We start from the raw sequence: 26,312 nt of genomic DNA, 5'->3' as shown, positions 1-26,312 counted from the left end.
GAAAGCACATGTGGCCTCAGTCTCTTCTACAAACTTGTTGAGAAAACGTGCATATTAAAAGAAAAACACATGGATCTGCCGTCTTTCCTGCAAACCGCCCTCTGATTGAGCTGCTGGTGCTCTCTCTCTAGTGGAGCTCAATCTGTAACGCAGTTCACAGGGTTGGACGGACGTGCAGCCCTGCAATAATGCACCTCTGCCAGCAGGACTATCCTCTTGCCATCGGGCCAGATGACATGGTCCACCTGGGAGCGCACCCTCTCCCAGGTTAGTTCAGGGGTCCGCAGGCTGGCCTGTAATACAAGCATAGTTCTGGTTATTTCAGTCGGTTTCTGTGGAATATAATCTTTCCGCAGCTATTGTGATGGATCAGAGAAGTGACGCAAAACATCCACTAGAATGTGAACAATTTCCACATCAGAGTGCCATAAACATTGTGTATTTATCGCTGCGCCAACTACCATAAAGGCCAACTTAAAAGCCTAAAATTACAACATAATCCCAAGTTAGCCATAAACCGCTGAGTAGAGTTATCCTGCAATATATAAAGTTAGAAAAATAACTTCTCAGGGATGTTTGACGTTGGTATTAAGAGCTGCAAACTGACCACGTCAATCTCGGTGTTGGAGTGCCCCATGTTGCAGACAATGCAGCCGTTCTTCATACGGTCGAGGTGCTCTCTCATCACAACGTTCTTATTGCCTGACGAAGCAGAAGCAGAAGAAGGGGTCAATGGGTGATTAAATCTGAAACAGTGCAGGGAAAAGAACACGTACTTCCAAAAAGAAAAGGGAGGGAAAAAAAAGGACAGTACAGATCATGTGGGGACAGAACAAGAACACTGGGAGCCTGCCTGCACCGACCTCCATGTAATTACTCATCTTAGGATGTGAGCAAAGTTAATTAGGTCTGGAAATAGAATTTATTTCCAGCCGTCGGCTCCGCGTGTCGAATGGATCTGAGGCTTTCAAGCATTTCTTCATCTTCAGCTTTCATGTTAAAACCATAAGACAAAAGCTTTTTATTCCGGGTGTAAGAATAAGAACTTTAATCGTAGACCATTACTGAGAAAACCTGTAATGTAATGGGGCAAGAGTTTCGCCTGTGGTTTATTGAGCCTATAAACCTTTCAAAACGATATCTACCCCTTCATCTCTACCTCAATTGCATATAACACAAACTAAAATGTATTTTATTGGGTTTTATATACGATAAGTCTGTGAAGGAGTCCTCTGTGTAAGGCTGTAAGTGTTATAAAACCACCACAGCACATCACCCTGAGAACACAATAAAACACGGTGGTGGCAGCATCATGCTGTGGGAACGCTTTAAACCAAAGCCAGGACTGAACTACACACAGCAACTCCTGACAAAAGACGTGAAACAACAATCCAAAACTCACTTGAGCTGCTATGGAAAGGGTTTAGATCAAAGCGTATTTGTGGGTTAAAATGGCCCTAAATCAAACAGAAAATCTGCAGCAAGACTGGAAATGATATCACTCTCTATATCACCAAAGATTGAGCAATTTGACAAAGAAGAACCGGCAAAATCTTCAGTTCAAAGCTGGTAGAGTCATCGTTTTCCTTCCTCCTCACTAAGAAACACTACTATATAAAACGGACATAAAGTACATTGAATTAGGGAGTTTTAAAGGAAAAATGCTCAAAAGAAATGAGCATTTCTGCCTGTTACAGTATATGGGGCAGAAAGAGCAGGACTTTTTCCACACAGCTGCTGTCAACTCAGTTGTTTTTATCTAAAGCGCCTCTGCTTCCACCGAGCCAGCAGCATTTGGTAACGAACTGGGGACGAGTAATTCTCGGCCCTAATTGGAGGCTCAGCTCCCTGCCTGCCGGGCTCAGAACTCGATTAGTAACCGCAGCGGATGATTTCACCCACTGCATAACCACCTAGTCACCTTGAAACAAACGCAGCAGGAAGCTTTAAAACTGTCGCACCGCTCCCATTCCTCTAAAATCTCCAAATCTGCATTCATTGCTGCAGCTATAAAATTGTGGATTATTATATAGAACACAAAGAAAAGCTCCCGCGGCAGCTCTAAACCAATCAGCAGCCAGGGGGTGAACGCAGCGGACCGACCTGTGCAGGTGATGACGATGTCCACTTGTCTGATGACTTCGTTGAGTTTCACCAGCCTGAAGCCATCCATGCTGCCGTTGGTGTGAGAAGAGGTACGAGTTAAGTGCGCCACCATAAATGCACTGCAAAAACAGACTAAACTGAACTAAAAATAAGTTAAAATTTTCTTGAAATTAGTGTATTTGTACTTTATTTGAGTAGGTAGATAAGATAATCTGCCAATTGAATAAGATTTTTGCCCTTAAAATAGGAAGAACTCATCTCCATCAACTTGTTTCAAGTGCATTATATCTAATTATTTTATTTTAGGTGTAAAATTACTCTTTCCATTGGCAGATCATCTTATTTGCCTGTTCAAATCAAGGACAAATACACTCATTTCAAGAAAATTTTACTTATTTTTAGTTCTGTTTTTGCAGTGTGAGCCGATATGAATGAAAAAATAAAAGCTTACCAGGCCTGCAAGGCACAGATGGGGTCGATCTCTGTGACGTAGACGATGGAGCCCATTGCTTTGAGGGCGGCGCAGCAGCCCTTACCAACCTGAGGGTGGTAAAGACAAACAGATAATCACACGGGACCCTCAGTGACCAGCCATTTATATGATTGGTATCTATGAGCCCAACTGAGACCAGATTTTGCCTCAGGAAACAAAAAACTAGTTGAAATCCCAACCGAAATGGTCAGCAGTGAGACCAAAGAGTACATTTAAATAAAAAAAATTAATCACTAAGCATCACTGCACCATCATTAAGTAGATGATGATATCAACTCAACAGGGTTCTGGCATAATTCTGGCTGGACTCTCCCTGATAGAAATGCTAGTGTGCTTAAACGGGTCAGTTTTCAGGCAGAGAACAGCTTTTAATATGAGGCCAAGCATGTTTGATAGAGTTACAGTCCAGGTTATTCCAGAATAGCTTCCAGTTCATGGCAGCCTAGTTGCTTTTGGAGTCAGATAGTTACAAATTGGACACAATATGGTTGCCACGTATCAATATTGGCTTAGGAATGAATAAATCAGGCTAAAGTTGTTTGAAAAGTCTTCCCGAAGCTTTACTCTCAGCCTGTTGAAGATTTGGGGACCATTCTTAGAAGGCGAGGTCTGTGGCAGGAATATCAACAATTTAAATAAACTACCATTCGGTTCAAGATTGTTCAGCCTGCGGTTGTTGTTGGCGACCAAAAGCGGGCGACTCGCAAAGTGACGACGTGGCAAATATTGGCGGGGCTGTTAATATAATTCTATACCTGTGTTGATTATAGAAAATCCAAAATAAATCCAAACTTATCAGGCCAATTGACCATTTGGGAACTCATTGGAGTTGTCTTTTATATTCGGTCCAGCCTGAAAAAAAGAGTGGTTCAGAGAAATTGTTCACATTGATGCCCATCATCAGACTGTTTAAATTCTCAGTTACAAAATATTATAAATTTGCTTCCTTAAAACCACTTTTGGGCTTTTCAGTAAATCTGATCCCAGGATTTTTCTCAGACAGATACAGGCTCCATTTAAAATGCAGTCTGGAAAACTAGCTTTTGGTCTCCCGGTAAAAAGCTCCAAAGTTGGGAGCAATGTGATTTCTCTCATCTTAAGCAAAATTGGCGACACGAACACATGGGACTTAAATATCGCCGTTAGCCTCACCTCTCCGTATCCACACACCACCACCTGTTTGCCACCAAACATCACATCAGTGGTCCTCTTCAAGCTAGAAACAGAGACTTGTTTTAATGACAGCCCAATAATTAGTCCGACCAGCTGAGACACAGCCTGCCTATTGTTCAGCTCAGAAGCAACTCTTAAGAAAAAAAGTGTTTTTTTTTACCCATCTAAGATGGATTCTCTGCAGCAGTAGAGGTTGTCAAACTTTTGTTTGGTAACAGAGTCGTTGACGTTCATGGCGGGAACACACAGCTTCCCTGCCTTGGACAGTTGGTACAACCTGAACACAAATGCACACAGAATCATTTGTAATTAGATCTCTTTGATAGCAAAAACATTAATTAAATCCAACCACAAAGAGCTCCAGTTTTTCCATTCTAAATGATTTGCATGTAACTCTCAGGGCAGACAAAACCTTGCACAGTACTGATGGAGACCAAGTTTACCACTAGATGGCAATGTTGCCCAACTTGTCTCAGTGCTGCAAACCTGGCCTCATCCTGTTACTGTGCAGGTTGCTGCACATACGTTTAATCTTTAAAGAATACAGAGAACTGCTTTGATCTGCTTTCACCTAAAATATCTGTGCAATATTTATCGTCTCCAACGATAACGCCGAGACAGAAGAGGGACGCCGCTTGTCCTACCTGTGCACACCGGTAACACTCTCCTCTACGATGCCCTTGATCTTCTTGAACATGTTGGGATATTTTTTATAAATCCAGTGCGTCAGGTCTCCCCCGTCATCCAGGATCTGGGTAGAAAAAAACGCAGGGAAATAAAATTAAGAGCAAAGGAAGAAAAAGATGAAAAGCTGGGAAAGAATAAAGCAGCAAGAGAAGCAATTTAACTGGAAACGTTTAAAGCAAAATATTAGCGGGAGGAGAAAAAAAATGGTTGATTGAAAATTTTTACCATTTTCTTTTGTTACGCTTACAAACGTCAATGTGTTTTATGTGACTAAACTAACCAAACTCTAGTGGGATTCATCAGTTTGTTGCCCCCTTTACTCCGGTACCCTTAAAAAAAAATCCAGCACAATCTACTAGCGACCAAATGTGGAAGAAAAAAAAACCAAACACGGGATGGGAATACTTCTGAAAGGTTTTGTACATGCATCAGGAGTGAGTGAAAGAAAGCAACCTCCTTTTTTTCCTCCTACCATGTTAGGCTGCCAGCCTTCCACGTTGACGCAGCGATCGATGCACCACCAGAAGTCGTCCTCTGACTCACCCTTCCAGGCGAACACACTGAAACCTGCAAGAGTGGAGGAGACCGATGGATGCCGAGCTGACAGGGATGGACGCGAAAGAGAATGCTTAAAAAAAAAAAGAAAAAAGGATTGTTCATACTGTTCACACCTCCTTCTGCCAGAGCGGCTGCCACTTCGTTCTGAGTGGAGTAGATGTTGCAGGCGGCCCACCGGCACTGGGCCCCCAGAGCCGACAGGGTCTCCATCAGCACCTGGGAAAAGATGCGGGGCGTTTGGCTTTTTGCTGGACTGAGCTCGGCTTGTTTGCGTCTGCTTGGATTACTCACGGCAGTCTGGGCGGTAATGTGCGTGCAGCCCACCACCTTGGCACCAGCGAGGGGTTTCTCCCCCTGAGCTCGCTTCCTCAGAGCCATCAGCGCTGGCATCTCTGACAGAGGGGGGGCAAACACACAAAATTGCTAGCTGGAATTAGCCGGAAGGCAAAGGAATTCCCATCTTTAATCCCAACGCTCGTACGCTAATCCACGCAGCCGTTCAGCTGAAGGGGTTCCAGCTGCCGACGCGTGTGTTTAACCTCCAGGGGTCCGCTGGTGTGCGTCGATATGATCACTTCCGTCTGTGCGTTGGCCTTACCTTGCTCGGCGATCTCGATCTCCCGGCGCCCAAAGTCGGCCTGCTTGATGTTTTTGATGCAGAAGTCTCCGTTGCCTTTGGAGTTCTTCTGCTGTTTGTCCCGGGGAGAGGTCTCGTCGTCGGAGCTGTCCGTGTAGGACGCCGCTGCAAAGGGCGGCACATGTTGGCGAGTCAGGCAGGGACACAAACTGCTTGATTTAAAGCCATTCCAAGTTTAATGGCATAATCTAAACCTGTTTTTTTAATCTAGAGAGGAGAAAGAAGGGTTTCTCAGCACCACCCTTTGTCCACCCTATAATTCATCTTGAAGTGCGGATAAATCTGTCTTTGTTACTGAGCAACAACAGACAGACAGTCCCCCACACTTTGTTCAGAGGTAAACTTTCACGCCGCGCCTTTTATGCATCCAGTGGTAAGTCTGTTAGCTTTGGATTTTAAACTATGTGCTTTTTTTCCTGCCTCATTAGGTCGTTTGACAAATAAGATGACAAAACAATCCCTTTTTATCTATTACAGCTACCAAAGAATATAAGGTTATGGAACGTGAGACAATATGGAGAGGTTTAATAGACTGTCTTGCTAACAGAGCAGGGCAGCAGCAGCGTTTTTTAAAGCACTGATCTCTAACATCCATTAGTTCCCCCCTTCTAAGTGTGACTGAAAGTCCAAATGTTCATTTGGCAAAGCAGAGGTCCGCAGTGCAGATTAATTCATTACGTTAATGGCTTCGTAGGAGGGTCTGACTTCTGACACACAGCGGGGCATCAAAGAGCACAAGTCCAAGCAGATTATGCAGGATAACATTTAAATATTTACAAAAATGGCTGTGTGAGGACAGGTCAAAAGGTTAAGTGCAGAAAGCATTAAAAATCACCAGAGCACTGGTGGTAGCCATTTCTCAGACAGAAACTTTGTGACCTCCATCCTCTGCCATTATTCTAGGAATAAGAATGGGAGTTTTCCCAGAAAGGTCAGAGTAATCTTTCACAATGCCGGCATTCCCCTAGGTGTCTGTCAAAGATAAACTAGGCTGAATTATTCAGCTCAAGCACATTTAGATGATCATTTGTTAGGAACGTTGTTTGTGCATCACTTATCTAAGTTTTAATTAATACGGCAAATCGATCTACAAAGAAATGTGCCAATTGTTCCTCAGGTGTTACGTTCCACTCTGCAGCCTCTTCCTGCTATGGTATGCAATAAGATACGGGATTTGGGTCTCCGATTCTACTGAATTCCTGCACGCCTCTCTATTCATCCCTCCCAAGCAGACCACCGGCAGCTAATCCTCAAACACAGAGCCCACAGTTTCATGTGAACCACGAGGTCGGCGCAGGAGAACGAGGACAGAGATGGTTGATGAGCAGACAGATAAGGTTGGTCAACTATTCTTCCAGGTGGAATCCGCAGGAAAGGTGCCATAAAGTCAGGAATGTCTGACCAGTGGCGGGTCGCAGTGACTGATTAACAGCCTGAGGGTCTGTTTACCTGAGCTGTAGCTGTCTGTGGAGGACTGGGAGATGGACCGGGACAGAGAGCGTCTGCCGATCTTAGAGGGGCGCTTGTTGAACTCCTGTTTCTGGTCTGCAAACTGGATCTGCAGGGAACACACCAGGAGAAGACGTACAGGGATCAGAACTAACTCCAGATGCATCTGAGATGCCTCTGAGGCGGAAAACATCCAAATCTTGAAATTAGGAAACAAAGCAAACACACTTTCTCTTTCCAGTGTTTTTTAAAAAAAGCAGACAACAGATGGCTCTAGCAAAACCAGCAGCCAGACCGGTGATGTGACCGCCAGTGTTCATTATGAACCTAAAGTTTTCAGGTACGAAGAAACAGTTTTTTTTTTTCCAGGGTTTCTATTTCTTTAAGAATGCTGACAAATCCACAGATCACATTATGGGGATTAATAACTGCTCCCACCAAACAAGCAACATATTACATATATTAGTATGTCAACTTTACTTCCATATACAACATGTACTTTTAGGCCAAGCAGCATGTTGTAAGAAAACTAATAGATCAACTTCTAGGGTTCAAGTTCCGACTGTGTCCTCATAACTAAAAAAACGTCGATTATGTGGAGAAAAGTGAGACTTGCACAAAATCTGACAGCATCCTGATATAAACTGGTCTGTATCTAAACGTTGCAGGAATACAGGTCTCAAGAATTGGACCTGGAGACCCCTGACCTGGACACAGACTTCTGAGTCTGAAGTTCTGTCTTGACTGGAAACTGGTTTCTGGAGTTTTTGCTCTTATAAACAATTAGAATAATACTTTTATTTAAGTATCGTTAGCTTGGACATGACAAATCCCTTATAGATTTGTCTTCGACTCAAAATGTTTCAATCAATCTTGGGTAAAAAAAAAAACAAGTTGTGAAATCAAAAGAAAAGAAACATGGCAAAACAAGAAGGATGTAAGTCCTTTGAAAAGACTTCCCCTCTCTATGAAAGATAAAATAAACAAAAGCTTTATTATCAAGTCAGAGGCAAGGCCGCAGAGGGTAGCACAGTCATTCTGGCGCTGTGAAATGAGGCCATGCGCTGCAGCCGGATCACTAAACTGAGCGGGATCCTATCGCTTTCTTTCCACTCTTACATCAGAGCTGATAGCCAGACGCATCATAATTCTTCCGCTGATAGACGACCAGAGAACAAATGGCTAACCTATCACAGCAATAAAGCCTGCAACAAGGACTAAACCGCTGAGGGGATGAGAACTGACTGCCAGAGCCTGGAAAAACGTAAAATTGTAGTGAAATGAAATGCTGCTTAAAGCCACGCACAATCCAGAGCATTAGTTCAGGTGATAGAAGTTGTGAAAAGATATAGAAAATTGATAAAAAAAAAGCCGCCGTGTGCGTCATGCTTCCTCCGCTCATGTCAGTTCATCTTTGAAAGACTGTCCTTGACAGGATTTTGAAAGAGACGCACATATAAATCTGAACCAAAGTATTGCAAGTAAACACGGACAGCTGATGTCCAATCCAAGGGAACCAAATAAGCAAATTGAAAACCTTTTTTAATTTTTCCAACAGGTTTTGCTTTTTAGCTCTGCCCATTACGCAACATTACAGTTTGCAGACAACGAGCTGATGCACATGCATGCGCGCGAACAATCTTCTGATATTAAAATAGTTCAGACCCGATTTCAGTCATTTGACCACAGTACTTTTCAGAGTCAGCTACGTCAGCTCACCATTAGCTGATGAGCGTTCTGTCGTCATTCCAGCTGCCCTGAGAAACCAACTCTCTTCTCATCCAGATACGAGCATAACAGCATCAGGTTCCCACGTCAGCCTTAGACCCGGCTAATACGGCCATTCTTCAGGGCTCAGCGCTCTCCTCCTCCTCTTCTTCTTCTTCTTCAGACCGCTCATTTGAGTGGGTGTTGAAGTGGAAAGCTTAATTTGCTTCTAATGGACTTCAAATTTTTAAGGTCAGAATAGGGGATAAAAATTGTCATAGGGTAATGCTGCCCCTCCCCCACGTGTTGCTGCAAACTCCAAATGAGCCTGGAAGAATGAAGGCTTCGACACTTACAAGGAGGATCTGAACAGACAGAACATTTGCCATAAGAAGTTCAGCTTTGGCAATGTAGAAATTCCATAGAAATTATGGGAAGTTTAACTGGAAAAGAAACTGGACTATAAACAATTATGTTAGGAAGGATGCCAGTTATCGATCAATGAGTTAATCTAAAGATGATTGATCTTATCGATCGACAAACGATTGATAAGTGGCGATTCTCTTACAAACTCTAGTTTTCTCTTGTATCAAAGAGTGTCTCTTTGATACAATATTAACAATGTGCTGAATTTCAAAAGAGCCACATCATATTTTAACAATTTACTGTCCCACCTGTATTAAATACTGACCGAACAATTAAAAAAAAAAAGATAGTTTACTGAATAGAAACAAATAAGTTGAATAGAATAAAATATACAAACTAATAATCCCCACGAAAGCCCTCACCATCAACAGTGGTTTTGGGATTGTGTCATGATAGAAAAAAAAATCATGGTTTTTTTTTGGGCGTAATGTTCTCCACTTTTCTGTCATCACATCCTTGCCTTCTGAGCACATGAGTGAGTTTTGGTTAAGGAGACTCAGCCCAGCTGAATGGTATCTATTGGCTAATGACTTAAAGAGCTTGTTGAGTGTTTGGATTTAAAAACCAAACCGCACAAAAGGTCATTTTTGCATCCTTGTCATCAAACAGTGCAAAAATAATCCCAGACCGGACTCCGTTTAGGAAGCTTCATGTTGCGTCCGCCATGACCGTCTTGCTCCGCTTTAGAATGACCACCAGCACCCTCTTGTGGATGGCGACCACACTACAACACTGAAAGAAGGTCCATCTAACCGGACGTTATGAGTTAATCGGATTGAACATACTTTAATCTAATTAACCATTAATCGACAATTAACGGTAAGTAGATTGTTTGCATACCCATAAGCAAGCCAATGGGCACAAATGTGAGGCATCTTGTAAGAGATTGACAGATTTTTTTTAAGGCCAATGCCGATACCAATTATTTTGATATCAGTCTATCCGATACCAAATATGTGCTGCCGATTTTTTGGGGACCGGTTCTTAAAGCCAATATTGCTTTTCTTCCTTCACTTACATGATAAAAATGACGCAATGATAACAAATGTAACCTAAATCTCAAAACTTGCGTTTAAACCCGCTGATTTTAACAATCAGCTTCAGACCGCAGTTTAAAAGGTAAATATGTGTCACGACTCTTACCGAAGCAATTTACTGGCACTTAATGAACGTGTCACACTAAGAAAAGAGCTTCTTTAGTTCTGTAGGGAGAATGAGACAAAAAAACAAACACTGACCATTGCTGCAGTGAATGGACATTATGTTATGTAAAGTTAGATGCTGTACGCGTAGTGATTTACAGTTTTCCCCCAACTCGCTTCACCACATCATCAGGCAGGAGGAGTGTCTATCCGCTCGCCGGTTCCTCCAGTCTGCTGAAGTCACCGTGGCCGTTACGGCCCAAAAAGGTCACAGCACATTTAGAGAGGACACGGATACCTGGTTTCAAGGCTCAAACATTTTATTTTATTATTTAGTTTCTTCTTGGATCTTCTTTACTTCCTTAAAAAAAAGGGAAAAACAAAGACGTTTTTGAAGAAATCCCAAAGTATAAACAGAAGCTGCTAACTCAGCCAAATAGAAACAGGTGCAGCAGAGGGCCGGCTGTATACAGGGCCGTCCAAGCTGCTACCAACACAAAGGGGACCTAAACCACAAAAGAAACCAATGTTTGCAGTTCCACTTCACTCTATTTGCCCAATTCGTGTCGTTTGCATTGCTCGAAACATGCCCGACCGTTAATTCGCTCCTGAACGCGCCTTTGCATGGGGATAACATGTAAATCACTCGCTCCATTCGCCTCGTGTGCGCTAGGTGTGAACGCACCTTTAGACAACCAACTGGAAGCTTTTTCTACCCATGCAAATAAATGTAAAAATACTATTAAACACGAGTACATCAAGTTTAGGCTATCATGCCGTGAAATTCCATGGTTAGTTTCCAATGGCTTCATTTTCTTTCTCTGTTTTGCAGCTAGTTGTTTTAAAGATCGTAGTCCCTCATCTACTGTACCGGCAGGAACCCTAAGACAAAGAAGGTCTTAACTATTGACCATCATCAGATCAAAATATCTTTTAAATGTGTTTTAGTTGATGATTTAAGACTGGATCAAAGAGCAGAAGTATCACAGCACTAAGACGAGTAGAAGGGATTCATTAAAGCATTAGGAGCTGCAGCTTTTGAGACGCTACATGGAAACCTGCTGCTGTACATCACATGTACTGCAAACCAGTTTCCCTGACCCCAGCCAGGGTACAAGCACAGCTTTTGATCAGCTCTGCTTTATTAGATGGATGTTGTCTGGCAGGAGCTCCGCGCTGCGCTAAAGGACTGAAGGTCGTTTTAGGAGCTCAGGGGGAACATATCAAGTGCTCACATGCTATTTTTTTGGGACAAGATTACCACAGATTAGATTAGGATTTAGAACAGGGGGTACTGCCAACGAGAACAGCAGCGTTTTTCTTTTTTCCCGGGACTGACCAAACTAACCCTTTTTCTGCTCAGTTCTACTGGGGAGATGTTGTACATCTGTGTCGATAAAGATCCGAGACATCTTGGGCATCCGATCCTACTTTATAGTAAATTAAAATGATAAAAACGTTAAGTCGTCCAAGATGGCTGGATGTTTGCCGTCGGTCAACTATGAGTACTAGAATTACACAACACCACTTCTTTGTGTTTGTAATCATTTTAGAGGGGAATTTCCAGTGAGTTGAAAAAGTTCAAAACAAAACGGATCTTTTCTTCAGAGTCATTTTCATTTCTAATTCTCCATCACCTGGAAATCCTTGCGTTATGATGTGGATGCTGTTTCTTTATGAGACTAATGACATGGAAACAGTTGATATTAGCACAATAGTAGGACCCAGGGGACAAAGGACATATGGCGTGCTGTGAGGTCTGGGTAGGGAGGATGATTAGGCTTCTGCTTGGTCCTGCTAATTAAATCTAGTAGTTGACAGGATGCTGGTAAAGTTCAGTGGGCAAAAGTTGCTGTTGTAGTTAAAGCAAACGTAAAAAGTCATTTCTAAAAGCTAGAAAGCAGCTGAGATGTGATGCATTGGTTAAATGGTTATGGCTAAATAGGCTATATATTTAACTTTATTCCTAAAGCACAGTGCTCTTTGTCTCTCGATTGTCACTATACAAGTTTAAAATAATTTATGGATCAGTTGTTTTGTTGTTGTTTTTTCCAAACAAACTCTTGCTTCACATTAGCATCACCATGAAGGTAATATAAATGGGTCGATACCTTCCAGGAACCCGAGCGTTCAAGATATTTTCATACATGCTGCAAGATAAATAAAAAAAAAAAACATAACACCCAGTTGTGTTTTGAGCTGAAACAAAAAGGGTTGAGATCTGAGCATGACCACAATAAATCTATAGCCTTTTAACTCTAAATGGATGCCCTAAAGGGCTTTAAAGCATCCATAGAAAAGAACGGTCAATTACTCACTTAAACATCCAGAGGCTTTATGTCCCATCTGCTTATTTGACGGCGTAACGTTCTGTAAGGGTATCCTGAAAGCTATTACAAGAGCCGGAAGATCTCCAGTTGGATGGAAAGATGAAATCCTTTAGGACAGAGCACAACATAGCTGGTTGAACACAAACAGACCAGCTGAGCAGCAAAAAAGGACCTGCAGCGCAAAAGCAGGCATCACATCTTGGCAGACCCGGTGAAAAAAAGAAAAAGAAAAGAGACTCCCAGTGGGAGAAAGGGAAATGTAAACAAACAGACACAGATGCAGCTGCAAATGTGATGCGATATGATGCTGCAAGGTGTTCCTTGTGACCCATTCATGGCAGAATTCAGGAACCTGCTCTTTAAAAAACAACCAAAAAGCTCTCTGTGGTATCAGGAGTTAAAGGTGCATAGCCACGTTATTTTACCTTCTTTTTTTTTTTTTTTTTAGACGTTAGTAGCTCACTCTTGTTGCATACAAAGTTTTTGTGAAAGATTGTCACGTCCTGCTGGTGTATTAGTCATTATTTTTGGTGTCTTACACTTTCTTTTTGCTTCATTTGCTAGTAAATAAAGCTTTTTGTGTTTGTGAAGTATGTTCAGCGCATGCGCAGCAGGGGTAAAACAAGGAAGCAGCTAACGGCTATTAGCATCTCCCAGCGTAACCATTTAGAAAGGTGCTGGTGAAGATTCTCAGTCATCCAGGTCATGATCATTCCAAAAAAAGTTCAAAAACAAAAACAACTTGGAGCCGTTGCGTTGTAACCTTTCGTAAATTTTTCTCCTCCGTCCACGTCCAGAGAAAACACCTAAAGTGCCATGGGTTGGTTGTAAACGTCTGGATTATGTTGCACGGCGTGGATAAAAGAACATCGAGATCTTTGGAGACAAACTTTTTCCACAATTTTGGTTCTCAAGTCCTCTGTTCTCCCTGGTTAGTGTGGGACACAGAGACCAACGATGCAAAGATTGAGTTCGCCTCTCCATTTCATATGTTTTAAGGTGTGGTTCAAGATTATTTACTCACAATTTCAAAAAAGGTGACAATTTTGTCCAGCTCATTTTTAGAGGGAAATAGTGTCAACCTTCTTTGCTGTGGTTCAAACACACAAAGGGAATCAAGTTGCATGATTTGTGCCTTGACTAGCTTACCTTGTGTTGGTTTCTCATGATGCCTGCTGCTTACGTTTTAATTTGATACCACGATTGACTAAAACCAACCTCTGATAGGCGGGCACTAGGTGTCGCTTCAACCTGATCTGTTTGGCGAGTTCTGCTGAATGTCCTTCCTGTCCCTAAACATATTCAATAGGAGCAGTCCCAGATTGATAATGTGCAGAACGTAGAGTGCTACACATTATCAATCTGGCTGGCCAGGTTCATTTTCTGTGAGAACTGCTTCATTTTCTAAGATTTCAGGGGTGGAATCTGATAGCGATGCAAAAAAATAAACCAAGATCAAGCTTAAACCCTTCAAACGTTTGCTTAATGTGGCGCTTGGCATCAAAACATATAGACCACTAAACCAGTGTCAATAAATAAAAATAAAATCAATACAATGGGTTTTAGTGTGAAAATATGATACGTTCCTGCTTTCCTTTATGCAAAAAGTACAATTTCCTCACTTTTATATAGGATATTAATTTAGAACGGGAGCTTATGGCTTTGAAGGAGGACAAAGAAGTTGTGCTTGTCAAATAATCCACGTCCACCAGCGTGTGACTGTATATTCAGCTGGAACAATTAAGGACACAAGCGGACATTTCATAAAAAAGAAGTGAAAAACATGTGCAAATGTCTTCTCAGCTGTGATTCCTGCTGGGTTTCCATGCTGGTCTTCTATCTAGCTTTTCTTTTTGTTTAGTCTTTTGTATTTACGGTTTATCAAATGAAGGGGTGTGGTTTAGAAATGGCACATAAAGAGATCTGGATAGGGCTCATCTTAACGCACAGAGTGAACAGTAGAGCTGAGGTTCTCCAATTACCCCAGTATGTTAAAATGACCACCGTGTGTTTCATTACAGCTACAGTAAACATCACGGCATGATCATCAGTGCGTCATTGTGTTAAAGGCTTGGCAAGATAGGTGTACGTCTATATAGAAATGGGCACCAAATCACCGCAATAAATCTGCACACACAGTATTAGACATTATTGTCAGGACAGACCGGCAGGAAAATTGTGGCTGGCACAGACAGGAGGAAAAGGTGAAGTGCTAAATGACATTATAGAAATTTGCAATTTGATGATGCTTGAAATACTTCATTTGCTGCTGTGCACATTAAATGATGCTTTACTCCCTTGCTGAACTGCAAGTAATTTCCAATGATACAGAGTTGGTAAAAAAAAAAAAAAGCGCTTGTTATTGTTTCCTTGTAGAAATCCTAATAGAAACCAATTGGTTTGGATATTTTACACGTATTCTAACACCCAAAGGCAGCATACAAATTTGTGCTAGTCAGTGCGATATGCAGATGTGTTCTGGAGAGAATTACTTTCTTTTTTTCATTTTTTTTTTTTTTAGGTTTTTACAGCACTAGTGGCTCGTTTTTCGTACAATGTTGTTATTAAAACTGAGAACGTTCATATCAATGGAGCCAACTTTAAGAAGCAGAGGAATAACTTTTGTGAATTCTGGTCAAAGATGATTAACTGGGAGTGCACCGAAGAAGCTGTAAATATGACAAACGGCTGGAAAATAACCTACTGGCATACATAAAAGTCTAATGACGCTACATAGACCATCTAGATATCAATGATATAGTCTCACGTCTTTAAAAAAATCTATATTTTTAAAATCTCAGCCCTAGCAAAGCCCAATGAACCCCATGAACCAAATAAAAGAGAACAGAGAGCGGACCGAATGGGGGAGGGAGGGAGGGCCCATTGTAATTTTCCACCTCTGTTTAAAATCTTCAGTCACTTACACAACATGCACGGCCGCCGGCTACATTTAAAAACGACACACAGTGTTTAATCTAGTTTGCTAACACGCAGAATCAGTGGACAAACAAGCTGAGAGACCTGACTATCAGGGTACGTGTTGTACTGGGTCACACGTCTCCGTTGATAGTTGCTTGCTCGTTTTACTTCTAGTTGACAAGAGCAACATCAAGTGCTTAGACCCCATCATATATCCAGAATAAAACCTACCAAAAAATTAACCCAAGTAAAAGATCCAGAGCAAGCTGGGCCACCAGAGGTGTGATACACATCTTGAAAGAAGACGCTTAATTAAAAGAAAGAAGTCATTTAAATGGGTGCGAGAGGAAATCGGTTCATTTCTGTGTTCTTATTCCTATTGAATAAAACTGAATCTCCACACTTCTTGGTCTAATCCCCAGAAATGTGGTCGCTTCTGATCTGTATTTATGGACAAACAGCTAACAACTCTTCTTTGGCAAACTCAAAAAGCTGACAAAAGCTCAGTTTCAGTCCAGTGCAATTACACAAGATTAGCCAACAAAGGCAAAAGTAGACCAAACACAGACGATCAGACAGGCGGCGAGGAAGGATGAGTGGCCCTGGATGAAAATGCTGGTGGCCCCTAAATCCTCTGTTTATATGCCGTCAGACAAAAAGCCTGCAAACTGAGTGATGGCCCGTTAAACGCCTAACACCACAAACGAATATCACAGAGGATCCTGAAAGCCAAATCCTAAAAGTGCTTCTGCTAGACCGTCCCTAATGGAGACGGCGACTTTAAATTTAGAGCGACGCCGACAGGACGCGGGTCAAAAAGTGAGACGGAAGATCACCGTCATAATCACCATCGGCCTATAAAAGGTGAAACAAAACAAGCAAGCTGTCCGCACGGCACTTATGTGTCTACGCAATTTAAAAGTTTAACTAGATTTAAATATTTACATATTCTCTATAAATTAAGGTGAAATGGACAAAATGGACAAAATGGATGAGTGGACAGAAGGCCCAATGGGTGGATGGACATATTGGATAGACGGGTGGACAGATGGGAAAAACAGATACACAGGCGAAAGACGGATGAATGGACAAGTAGACGGATAATGGACAAATTATTGGATGGATAGCTAATCGACAAATGGATGGATGGATGGGTGGACCAATATTGGACAATTGGATGTATTGATTGACAGATGGAGAAACGGGTAGATAGATTATGGTTGGATAAACAAAGTGAACAAAAGATATTAGACAAATGAAAGGACAGATATGTGGCTGGATAGATTGGAAACAACTTTTAGAAATCGGGATCATTTATCCATATATGGAGAATGTTTTAATTAAATCCCAGCAATCCCATCCTAAATTCACCCTCTACATTTAGTACTGACAAACAATTTTAGCTTAAGGCCCGTTTACACTACACCTAAAAACCGAGCCATGCCGAGACCGGTCCTAGCTTGGTCCAGTTAACTGAGATAAATGCAGCCGTTTACACACACAGGAGTTATCTCGGTTATGGTTCCTTGGTTGCTCCTCGCCTCCTAGTGGCGATCTGCGGTACTACCGCTCTCTGGGATTGAAGGCGGGACCGAGCAAATCAAAATGGCGGCACCCGTCACATTCAGGATGTTATTGTTAGACAGATTCGGCTTTTGGGACGTGGATAAGACAAATTAACGTCTAATAAGGATTTACAGACGCGGGAAACAACAACAGACACTGAGGTTCATAAGCAGAATCATCTCTGGAAACCGTGTGGCACCGTAAGGAAGCTAGTATTATTATGAATGTCTGAAATTTGTCTGAATGGAGTGTGAATCGGGACGTGCAGCCAGACACGCCGGGAAACCCGCGGACAGTCAGCTGACTGTAAGGGCATGACGCGGTCTGCTCATGCGCTCCTCGTTCTCAGGGAACCGGGATAAAAAAAACCAGTCCGAGACCTACTGATGAACTGGTCTGCAGTTAGCGCGGTCCGGTTATCGTTAGCGCGGTCTGGTTCAGTCTGCTGACCATTTACACACAAGAGTTATCTCGGTTACCGAGCTCGGACTGGTCTCGGCTCGGTTAAAAAAGTGTAGTGTAAACGGGCCTTTAATTGCCCTAATATTGCACCAATTATTTTGCTCAGTCTCTCGATCCAAGTGAGACAAATAATCAAATTACTCCTGGTGTACAAATGGGTCTCTGTAATGCGTCCCCTTTATATGAAAGAGTGGTAACCACTGGCAGCAAAGAGCAGCACGGGCCCTCTGACGTAAAAGCATATTGTTGGGACATCTTGTTACCTGCACACTCAGCCTTGGCACCTGGAAGCCACGGGGCCTTTTAGCTCCGATCTTTAAGGCCTGCAGGAGGGTCTCGCAAGACAAAACAGCGGACGTCTTGTTCTTCAGCCCTCCGCCACGCTGCTCTGTGGAGGACTCATTCAGGCTTTCTTTTCATGTTAGTCACGTCAGCCTGAACCAGACGTAGCGAGCAGACAGCAGCTAATTTTGCCTGCTTTTGACAAACTCTTGGATGCCACATCTGAGGCTAGTTTTATGTGGGTTTTTTTTTTTTTAATTGCTATTCCTGGCTTTCTGTTTTGTTTGTGAAGTAGCAAAACTAGAGCAGATTTTCAGAGGGAGAGAGAGGTGCATTGTTTCCAGAATAATCTTCCAAATGTTTCTAAAGTGAAAGTTTCCTTCAGTGACACTCCTCTATAATTTATCTGATCCTGTAACTTTATCCACTGGTCAAAGCGGGCTGAACTTTAGCTGACCAGCAGACTAAGAAGTGCTGTATATCCAGATTGTCCCACCTCTGAGTTAGAGGAGAGTTTACCGGTCCCAGGGTTTAAAAAAAACGTACGTTTTCAATTTGGGCCCCTCCCCCACCCCACAGTTGTTGCCACTGCTAGTTAGCCTGCTGAAAAAAAAAAAAAAAAAGCTCCCACAGTACACCATTACTTACAAAACACAGGAATTTAACCATTTGGAAAACATTCCAGGCATGAAATACAGACATATTTGTGGTGCAAAAGCTAAAACAACACCCATAACTCTATTTTAGTTTCAACTATAACTAAATCTGTCAGGTGTTCATTGTTTTTTGTTTTTTCTTTTAGATTTAAAAAAAAAATCTGTCTTCCAAATCCACATAAAATCTTTCAACATCATTAAGGCTGTACCAAACAATACTAAATTCATTTAGAATGAGTATAAATAACTACCATATTTTCAGACTATAAGGCACACTTAAAATCCTTAAATTTTTTTGAAAAAATGATGGTGTGCCTTAAAATCCAGTGTGCCGTATGTATGATTACCGTCGTGCTTACTGACCAATTTTATGTGGTACAATGCCCTCAAAAATCTGTTAAAAGGGAAGGTTTTAGTAGCAATACATCCATCAATCCAGGATTTTTGGGTTAACATATATGATCCCAATATTTTCTTATGTAGACTGTTTTTACTCTTAGTGTTGTTTTTGCCCCACTGTTGTATCAGCAAATATGAAGAAAACACACAGGCACTATCAGGTGAGCTGTTGCATTTTGTCCAAATCCCTTTAACTGTATTTATAGCTGCAAGATTAATAATTTCAACAGGATAACAATGTATTATTTTAGGTTTGATTTTAATTTGTGTCAGCTTCATTACACAGACTGCTGGCATAAATGGACTCTAACCGTTAACAGAACTGTAGTTTAATAAAGGCTTCTGCAGTCGAGCTGCTGTAATAAGGTATAAAACATAAAATGGGCTGAAAAGCTGCCTAAAGCCCCACTTGCATAAACCGCAAAACATATTTTTATAAGATTTCTTTTTCAACATCAAAATATCATTCATAACAGTGTTGGTCTGGTGTTTTAACTTTCAGCACACCACTGGTTTCATGAAGACATTGGATTTTTTATTACTAAACTCTACACAGTGACTGTATTTATTTATTTTAATTATTGACATTTATTTGATTTTGACAAACAATGGAGCAAATAGTAAAAATAATAATCCCGACAATCATGTCATCTTTAACTGAAACATATGGTCTTCATTGATACATCTTATCGTGATAAGAAATGTTTCACTATAACGGTGATATGATAAATCCCCATCCCTACTTTGCCGTTTGGATCAGCGGCCCCAGCCTGACGTCTGATCAAAGAATGACATCAGTATTGGGTCTGACACAGTTATTGAATCAACACCATTTCTATCTCTAGATTATCCCACAGAGAAAACCTCCTACCGGCCCATGCATACTCTCAGTCTGCAATTCTGAAGATCGCTGGCAATTGTAGTAGAAAGTTTGATTTAGTGACAAAAGAGGAAATTTGGCTTTTGTTTCTTTAAAAGACGCAAGTAAAAAAAAGCAACACAAACAGGAGGTGTTGCTTCACAGAACGAAACAGCTTCTGGGAAATCTTCAGAGCGGGGACAATGCCCTGAATTTAGACTGGAGATAGACCAGGCACATTGCTTTACAAGCACAGAACTATGGCAAAGACACACTTGGCAGTCGAAAACAAAAATGACCAAACAAGGGAAAAGCAACCAACAGAAACATGCCTCCATGTTAAAGAGCAGCAACTGTAATCCTGCTGTTATGACTCTGACCTGACATTTAGCCCTAGCAAGGAAAATACAGTGCTGCATTCCAACAATAGACCACAACATATCCATGCAAATACAAGCATCTCATGTATGAAGGGGTTTTATGCTGGGATGAGCAACAACAGGCTGCTTGTATGAGTAAAACCACAATCCAGCTCCACCAGTGCAGGTTGATTTCTGAATACTCTGTCCCACAGAGGGATTGGTAGAGAAAGGAGGAAGGGGGGGGGGGGCAGCTAGCATGAGGTGATGTGTGCATATCTGAGCCTGCTGCCCCGAGGGGGAAGCTGAGATGAAAGAACATTTCCTCCTGATTTATACACAGAGACAAGTGCTCTAACTCTATATAATGGCACACATACACAAGAACTCAGTAGAGTCACGACTCAAATGCCCTCACACAGGCCTATTATCACACTTAGCTGTCACTGAGCCCATACTAAATAATCACCGGCCCAACATGTTCACATCCAACTACAGTGCCTGTTTCACAGTTATGCATGTATGCACGTCTTCAGAGTCGTTCGTTTCAATGTAAAACAAAACAAAAGGATTCAAGGGGTAGGAATACTTTTGCAAGGTATGACAAATTAGGGATGCTAACATTGCACAAAAGCTACTGCCTCAGATCCTGGGAAACAGTTTGGTGAACGACCCATGAGCCCAGCAATTATAAAAAGGACCTCAAAAACTAAGAAGCGTCTAACTGATAAACGGGTTGCCTCTATCTCAGTGCTGCAGCCATGGCGCGCCAGCACTGCTTTCTAACTATGGAAAGCATGCAGGGGGATCTGCGAGGAGCACTCGGCACCAGAGCAATCCCAGTTCCTCTGATATGGTCCGATAGTCACAGTAAAAAGCCCGGGACACTGATACTAGGAGAGAACGGGCAATGAATGATGGGCTTAGTCACAGATTAAACCCTGCTTCTTCGACACAGACGGGGGAAGAGTACATCAGCAATTACACTCAAAACTTTCCACTGGGTGTTGTTTTTTTTTTTCTTTCCCCCTTCTCTTTTCACAGAGTGTCCGCTACGGCATGCTGGAGCACGGCCGAAGCCAAAACTGACGGTTTTATATGTCCCCAAAACACACAGCTTAGCTTACAGAGTCTACATTGTTTATTATTTAAACAAGTTTAACGTTGTTGACATTTTACCATAAATTGTGTATTGCTCCTGTCGTTACTTTTGGGACACTTATTTCTCTTTCGTTACAGTGGCGTAACCACGTTGCGTCGCCCATGTAGACCAAACTAGGGTGCAGCTTGGAGACCTAATCATCACAATCAATGATGGTAGTCACATAAGCTCCATTCACACAAAGCGCAAAGTGATCGCTGATTGCCACCATCAATGTAGTCTTTTAAAAGGGTTAGTCCCTCAGACAGCGTAACTTGGCTTTTGTATGGATTTGCAAAGCAGAAACTGCACATCCTACGTGCTTTCCAGGTCAGTCTGCTCATCCGCGCATCTTTTTCTCTGGGTTTCTCATTTTACGCTGTGGTAATAAACCTCTCCTGGAGTTAAACACAAATGGATTGGCTAATATAGATCATTAGGCTAAATGTAGTCACTAATTTCCAAAGATATTAAAAGGAGAATAATTAAGAATTAAGAGTAAGAAAGAAAAAAAAAAAACAACTGATGTTGGCAATTCTTGCTCTTTTAAAGTCCCAAAAATAGCATCGGTCTTTCCCTGGGGGGGAGGTATAATTACACTGAAGAGTCACAGTAAGGGGAGGTTCTGCTCTATTTCTGAACAAATCCATTACTGGGTCAATGGTCTAAGTTTAATTGGGGGTGTGAAGTAATTTACCAGTAGTTTATGGGTTGCATTTATTTGCTTTCTGTTGTTTCAACCAACAACGACATTACAGTTTAAAATACTGGCAGCTTTGCAAGGATCAGTTAAATAAGCTCTATAAAACAGATGTGTGGCCCAGGAGATGCACAAATTAGGCTTTTTGCTGGCCGATATTAATTAGTTTACGGTTTTCTCTTGAGGCAAAAACCTACAGCTGGATCGTGGCGGGCCACACTTTCATGTTTCTTTCTTCTTCCAGTTAAAGCACTTGTTTGATGCATTTCCAGAACAACAACAGAGGAAGGCATTATATTTTCATTATTTAAACTGATCACTGATCACAGCCTATCAAAGGAAAAAAAAAATCGGCTAGCTCAGGTCAGGTGGATTGGTGCATAACCAACAATAAAAAGCAAACAAACAATAAAACAGCACATCAGTATTAACTAACTCTTGATGTACAAACAATAAAAGCCTCAAAAACATAGTTACGCACCTTCTGATAGTTAACGTTTTGGCCGATTCACAGACTTTAACCTTAATCTGCCTTATCAACACATCCCCACTAGTGTTGATGGGTTTGGGATGATTACTCAGTTGACACACATAATTATGCTCAACACTAACATAGGGCTGGATGATAATTCAACAACAGTTTACATCAATCAATAGACGTGTGGTTCGACAGAAAAAGGGGATCAATAAAAAGTTTAACAGAAGAACAGTTTTCCTTCCTTTTGCATTCTAGCCAATCATGTAGGTTAACACTACAGTCTTTACATCCTCCTAACCAATCACAAACGCAGACCAAGGGACGCTCCGTCACCAAGCTTCAAAGAGTTCAGAGAGCACCTGTTTTCTTTTTTTAAGACTAATTTGGTTGAATAAAGGGTGGTGTTTGAATTCACTGTTCTTTGTTTAAAAGTAGGCCATTAAGCACCAGCATAAAATGGCCAGGGCCGCACTTCAAATACATTTTTTTATTTTATTTTTGATAATTATCGACATCGATCAATCTGATTTCTATTTTTATCGATATGCTTTATTTCCCTATATCGTCCCGCCCTACTGTAACATTGTCAACAAAACATACCCCAGCAAAATGCTGCCACCACCATGCTTAACAGTTGGTACAGGGTTCCCTAAAGTCTAAAGTACTAATATTCTGAGTTTCAGGCAATCCAGTAGGCACCATTACACACATCTACTTTAAGATGCCAAAGCAGAACTAACACTTTCAGTCAATCACAACCATTACCAAGAAGTTAATGTACCTTGGCTTTTACAAGATAGGATACTTTCTACAACTTTATTTATTAAAAGATTTAAGTGAAACTGAATGCACGTGTATACACTATGTTAACAAAAGTATCTCCTTGTCTGTTGTCAGACATAAACTTAGGCCACATCCCGTTCTTAATCCATAGGGTTTAACAGGATGTCAACCTAACTTTTGGCGCTATAACAGCTTCAACTATTCTGGGAGGGATGTCTCTAAGGTTAAGGGTGTTTATGGGAATTTTTCACCGGTGTTCATGAAGTGCATTTGTTAGGTCAGACACTGATGTTGGACGAGAAGGCTTGGCTCTCGGTCCCCGCTCTAAACCATCTCAAAAGTGTTCGAACAGCTTGCGGTCAGGACTCTGTACAGACTGGTAGAGGATCTTCCACACAAAACTCAATGTCTTTATGGGCTATGCTTTGTAGACTGGTGCAAAGTCATGTTGAAACAGGACATAGACATTCCCGAAACTATTTCCACTGAGTTGGGAGCTTATATATTCCCAATATTGTTTCTTATCCATTTATGTCTTGAAGACATGTTTTTTTGGCAAATTAATTGAAGAACTTATGGCTTTTTTTAAATAAACCTTGATTGAACGTTTTAAATATCTCCAGAAAGTTCTCTGCTCCGTGCTTTGCAATTAGGGCTCGCAGTCCCTACTTTTCTACCAACACAACAGTAACGCTTGGCGTCACACCCAGAGCTGTTAAATCAGCGGTTATACGACTTTATGGGTGTGAGAGTGAGAGTGCGTCTACATCTGATGTCGATGGAAAGTGCAGAATTTGGTTTCCTGTATAAATTCTGTTGGGCGCAATAATTTAATCAAAGAACCTTCGTATGCAACCAGAGTGAGCCACTGGCATACAAATTTGTGAAGTCACCCAAGTGACCAGACCCCTTTAGGAGTTCATATAACTGGGACTAAGAAGCTGAGCTCACCTCCTGAAACACAGCCCTGCATAATCCTGTCTGCACCAAACTTTACATTTAGGTACACGCTCTACTTCTAACCACTTCCAAACCCAGACCTATCGCCGGATTGTCAGACAGAGAGGCAAGATTAGTTACTTTGGAGAACACATCTCCACTGCTCTAGAGTCCTGTGGCAGCGTGCTTTACACCACTGCATGTGACGCCTTGCATTGCATGTAGTGATATATGGTTTGGATGCAGCTGCTTCATTCCATGGAGCTGTCTACCCACTGCTCTTGAGCTAATCTTAAATCCCTGCAGTTACTGACACTGCAAAAAGTCAATGACCTCTACCAATGCCTCTGCAGTTGCTGACCCCAATCAGATTTTTTTTTTTTTTTTTTTTTTTTACGGCCTCCCGCTTTATGACTCGGTGACAGTTTTTCCACAATCACTTCCACTTTGTTGCAATACCGCTAACAGCTTGCTGCGGGACATTTTGTTGCATGGAAATTTCATGACTGGACTTCTTGCACTGGTGATATCCCATCACTAAACTACACCGGAATGAATTCAGCTCCTGAGAGGGACTCATTCTTTATGAAAGCCACCTGCATGCCGAGGTGCTGGATTTAATATACTCATAGGCATAGAAGTGACTGAAAGACCAGAATTCAATGATCTGGACGTGGGAGTGAATACTTCTGGGAATATAGTGTATCTCAGCTTGTATGCATAATTTTGACCCAATGTGGATTAGAGAGAATAGCTGATAAATACAAACTTATTTCCTCCTGGGCAAAAGGAGGGGTTAAATACATGATTCAAAGTTGAAAATTAACAAAACCTTCATTCCAGTGATGAGCGGACAATCGTTCCAGATCAGAACTGGGTGAAAAGCGCACATCCAGCCCAAAGCTCTACAGTATTCTGGCTTAAGTAAGTATCATCTGCATGCGCCAAGAGCTCCTGGTTTGGCCTGACGAATAGGAAGTGAAGCAGACAGATGGGTGTGTGTGTTTGTGTGTGTGTGGTGGGGTCATTTCAGGCTTTGTGAGGCCTCTTTTGTGAGGCAGCACTTTTTGCACATAATGTCTCTTTGTTCCCAAGCATCACTTCAGAACGTGGCTGCATTCCTCATCGTACCGCATGGCGAGTTCGCTGATACCGTTTCCTGATCCTCGTGTAAACTCAACACCGGGGGCAGCAAGGTACGTGCACACGACAACTGGGTAGGCACTCATCTGTTCACTGAAACTATACAATGGTGCTTTCCAATAAAGCTAGTCCCCTGGAACACTACCCTCCCCTCCAAACCCAAGCTTATTTCTCTGCTACTAGGAAGTGAAGCTAGCTGTAAGAAGCTTTTGATGGAAAGACGTGTAACTCAATCAGCTGTAGGCCCTCGCTGATGGCAAGCTGCAACGATGAGCCAGGAAATGAGGAAACTGGGGAATTAGAGGCGCAGATTTGTGTGGGAAGTACAGGGAAGCACAGACACCAGTACTACCCCAAAGAACGCAAAGTGGGATTTAAAAACGGGGGTTATAAGAACAAAAAGTGCCAAGTGTTACTTTGATTATCATCATTTAGAATCCATATTGTTAACATCTAACTCACCGGCACATGCTGACAATTTATATACGAGACGGCTGTCAGCTCAGACTTTCAATAAGGTCTCAATGTGTAATAAATAAGCAGTTAACTGATATAGCTTCAGCGTTTTTTGGAGGCTGCAACAGTGACGGGTTTTCAGTTGGGGTCAAATCACAGGAAACATAAATTACAAACTAAAAAGTAATCGTCACAAATGTTCTGTCATAAAACGTGTCTGACTTTTGACTTTTCAGCATCCACGTGGTTTTTAATTGGTTAAATATTCTCCGTAGCCCGAGGCCGATCAGTGCTTTTTGTGTCATTCTTCATCCGATCAGATTAATTCTACTGTCAATCAAAATCACACCTCTGGCAGCTGGGCTGCCATTTAAACATGTTGAAACATAAGCGTTAAACAACAACAAGATCATTTATTTACAAAATGATAATTTGACAAGCCTTTTGCTCGAGGAAATAACA

General features: G+C 41.8%; 1 protein-coding gene across 4 annotated transcripts in view; it reads right to left on the bottom strand.

Annotated features, from left to right (window-relative positions):
* ahcyl2b (adenosylhomocysteinase like 2b) overlaps positions 1 to 26,312 on the bottom strand; it is a 43,188-nt gene that overhangs the window by 3,194 nt on the left and 13,682 nt on the right. For 2 of the 4 annotated variants that reach the window (XM_012873543.3, XM_012873544.3), the window contains exons 2-13: positions 7,104 to 7,212; positions 5,616 to 5,759; positions 5,309 to 5,409; positions 5,122 to 5,233; positions 4,932 to 5,026; positions 4,417 to 4,523; positions 3,933 to 4,049; positions 3,752 to 3,815; positions 2,558 to 2,646; positions 2,104 to 2,174; positions 608 to 702; positions 195 to 293 (exon numbers count right to left, since the gene is read on the bottom strand). In XM_012873543.3, coding sequence (XP_012728997.1) covers positions 195 to 293; positions 608 to 702; positions 2,104 to 2,174; positions 2,558 to 2,646; positions 3,752 to 3,815; positions 3,933 to 4,049; positions 4,417 to 4,523; positions 4,932 to 5,026; positions 5,122 to 5,233; positions 5,309 to 5,409; positions 5,616 to 5,759; positions 7,104 to 7,212 — 1,203 coding nt within the window. The remainder of the gene's footprint in view (positions 1 to 194; positions 294 to 607; positions 703 to 2,103; positions 2,175 to 2,557; positions 2,647 to 3,751; positions 3,816 to 3,932; positions 4,050 to 4,416; positions 4,524 to 4,931; positions 5,027 to 5,121; positions 5,234 to 5,308; positions 5,410 to 5,615; positions 5,760 to 7,103; positions 7,213 to 26,312) is intronic. The other 2 variants (XM_012873545.3, XM_012873546.3) reach the window with 1 other exon arrangement.

Source organism: Fundulus heteroclitus, chromosome 17, assembly GCF_011125445.2.
Source record: "Fundulus heteroclitus isolate FHET01 chromosome 17, MU-UCD_Fhet_4.1, whole genome shotgun sequence".
NCBI lineage: Eukaryota > Metazoa > Chordata > Actinopteri > Cyprinodontiformes > Fundulidae > Fundulus > Fundulus heteroclitus.
The sequence above is the reverse complement of the archived record's forward strand: the minus strand, read 5'-3'. Positions and strand labels throughout refer to the sequence as shown.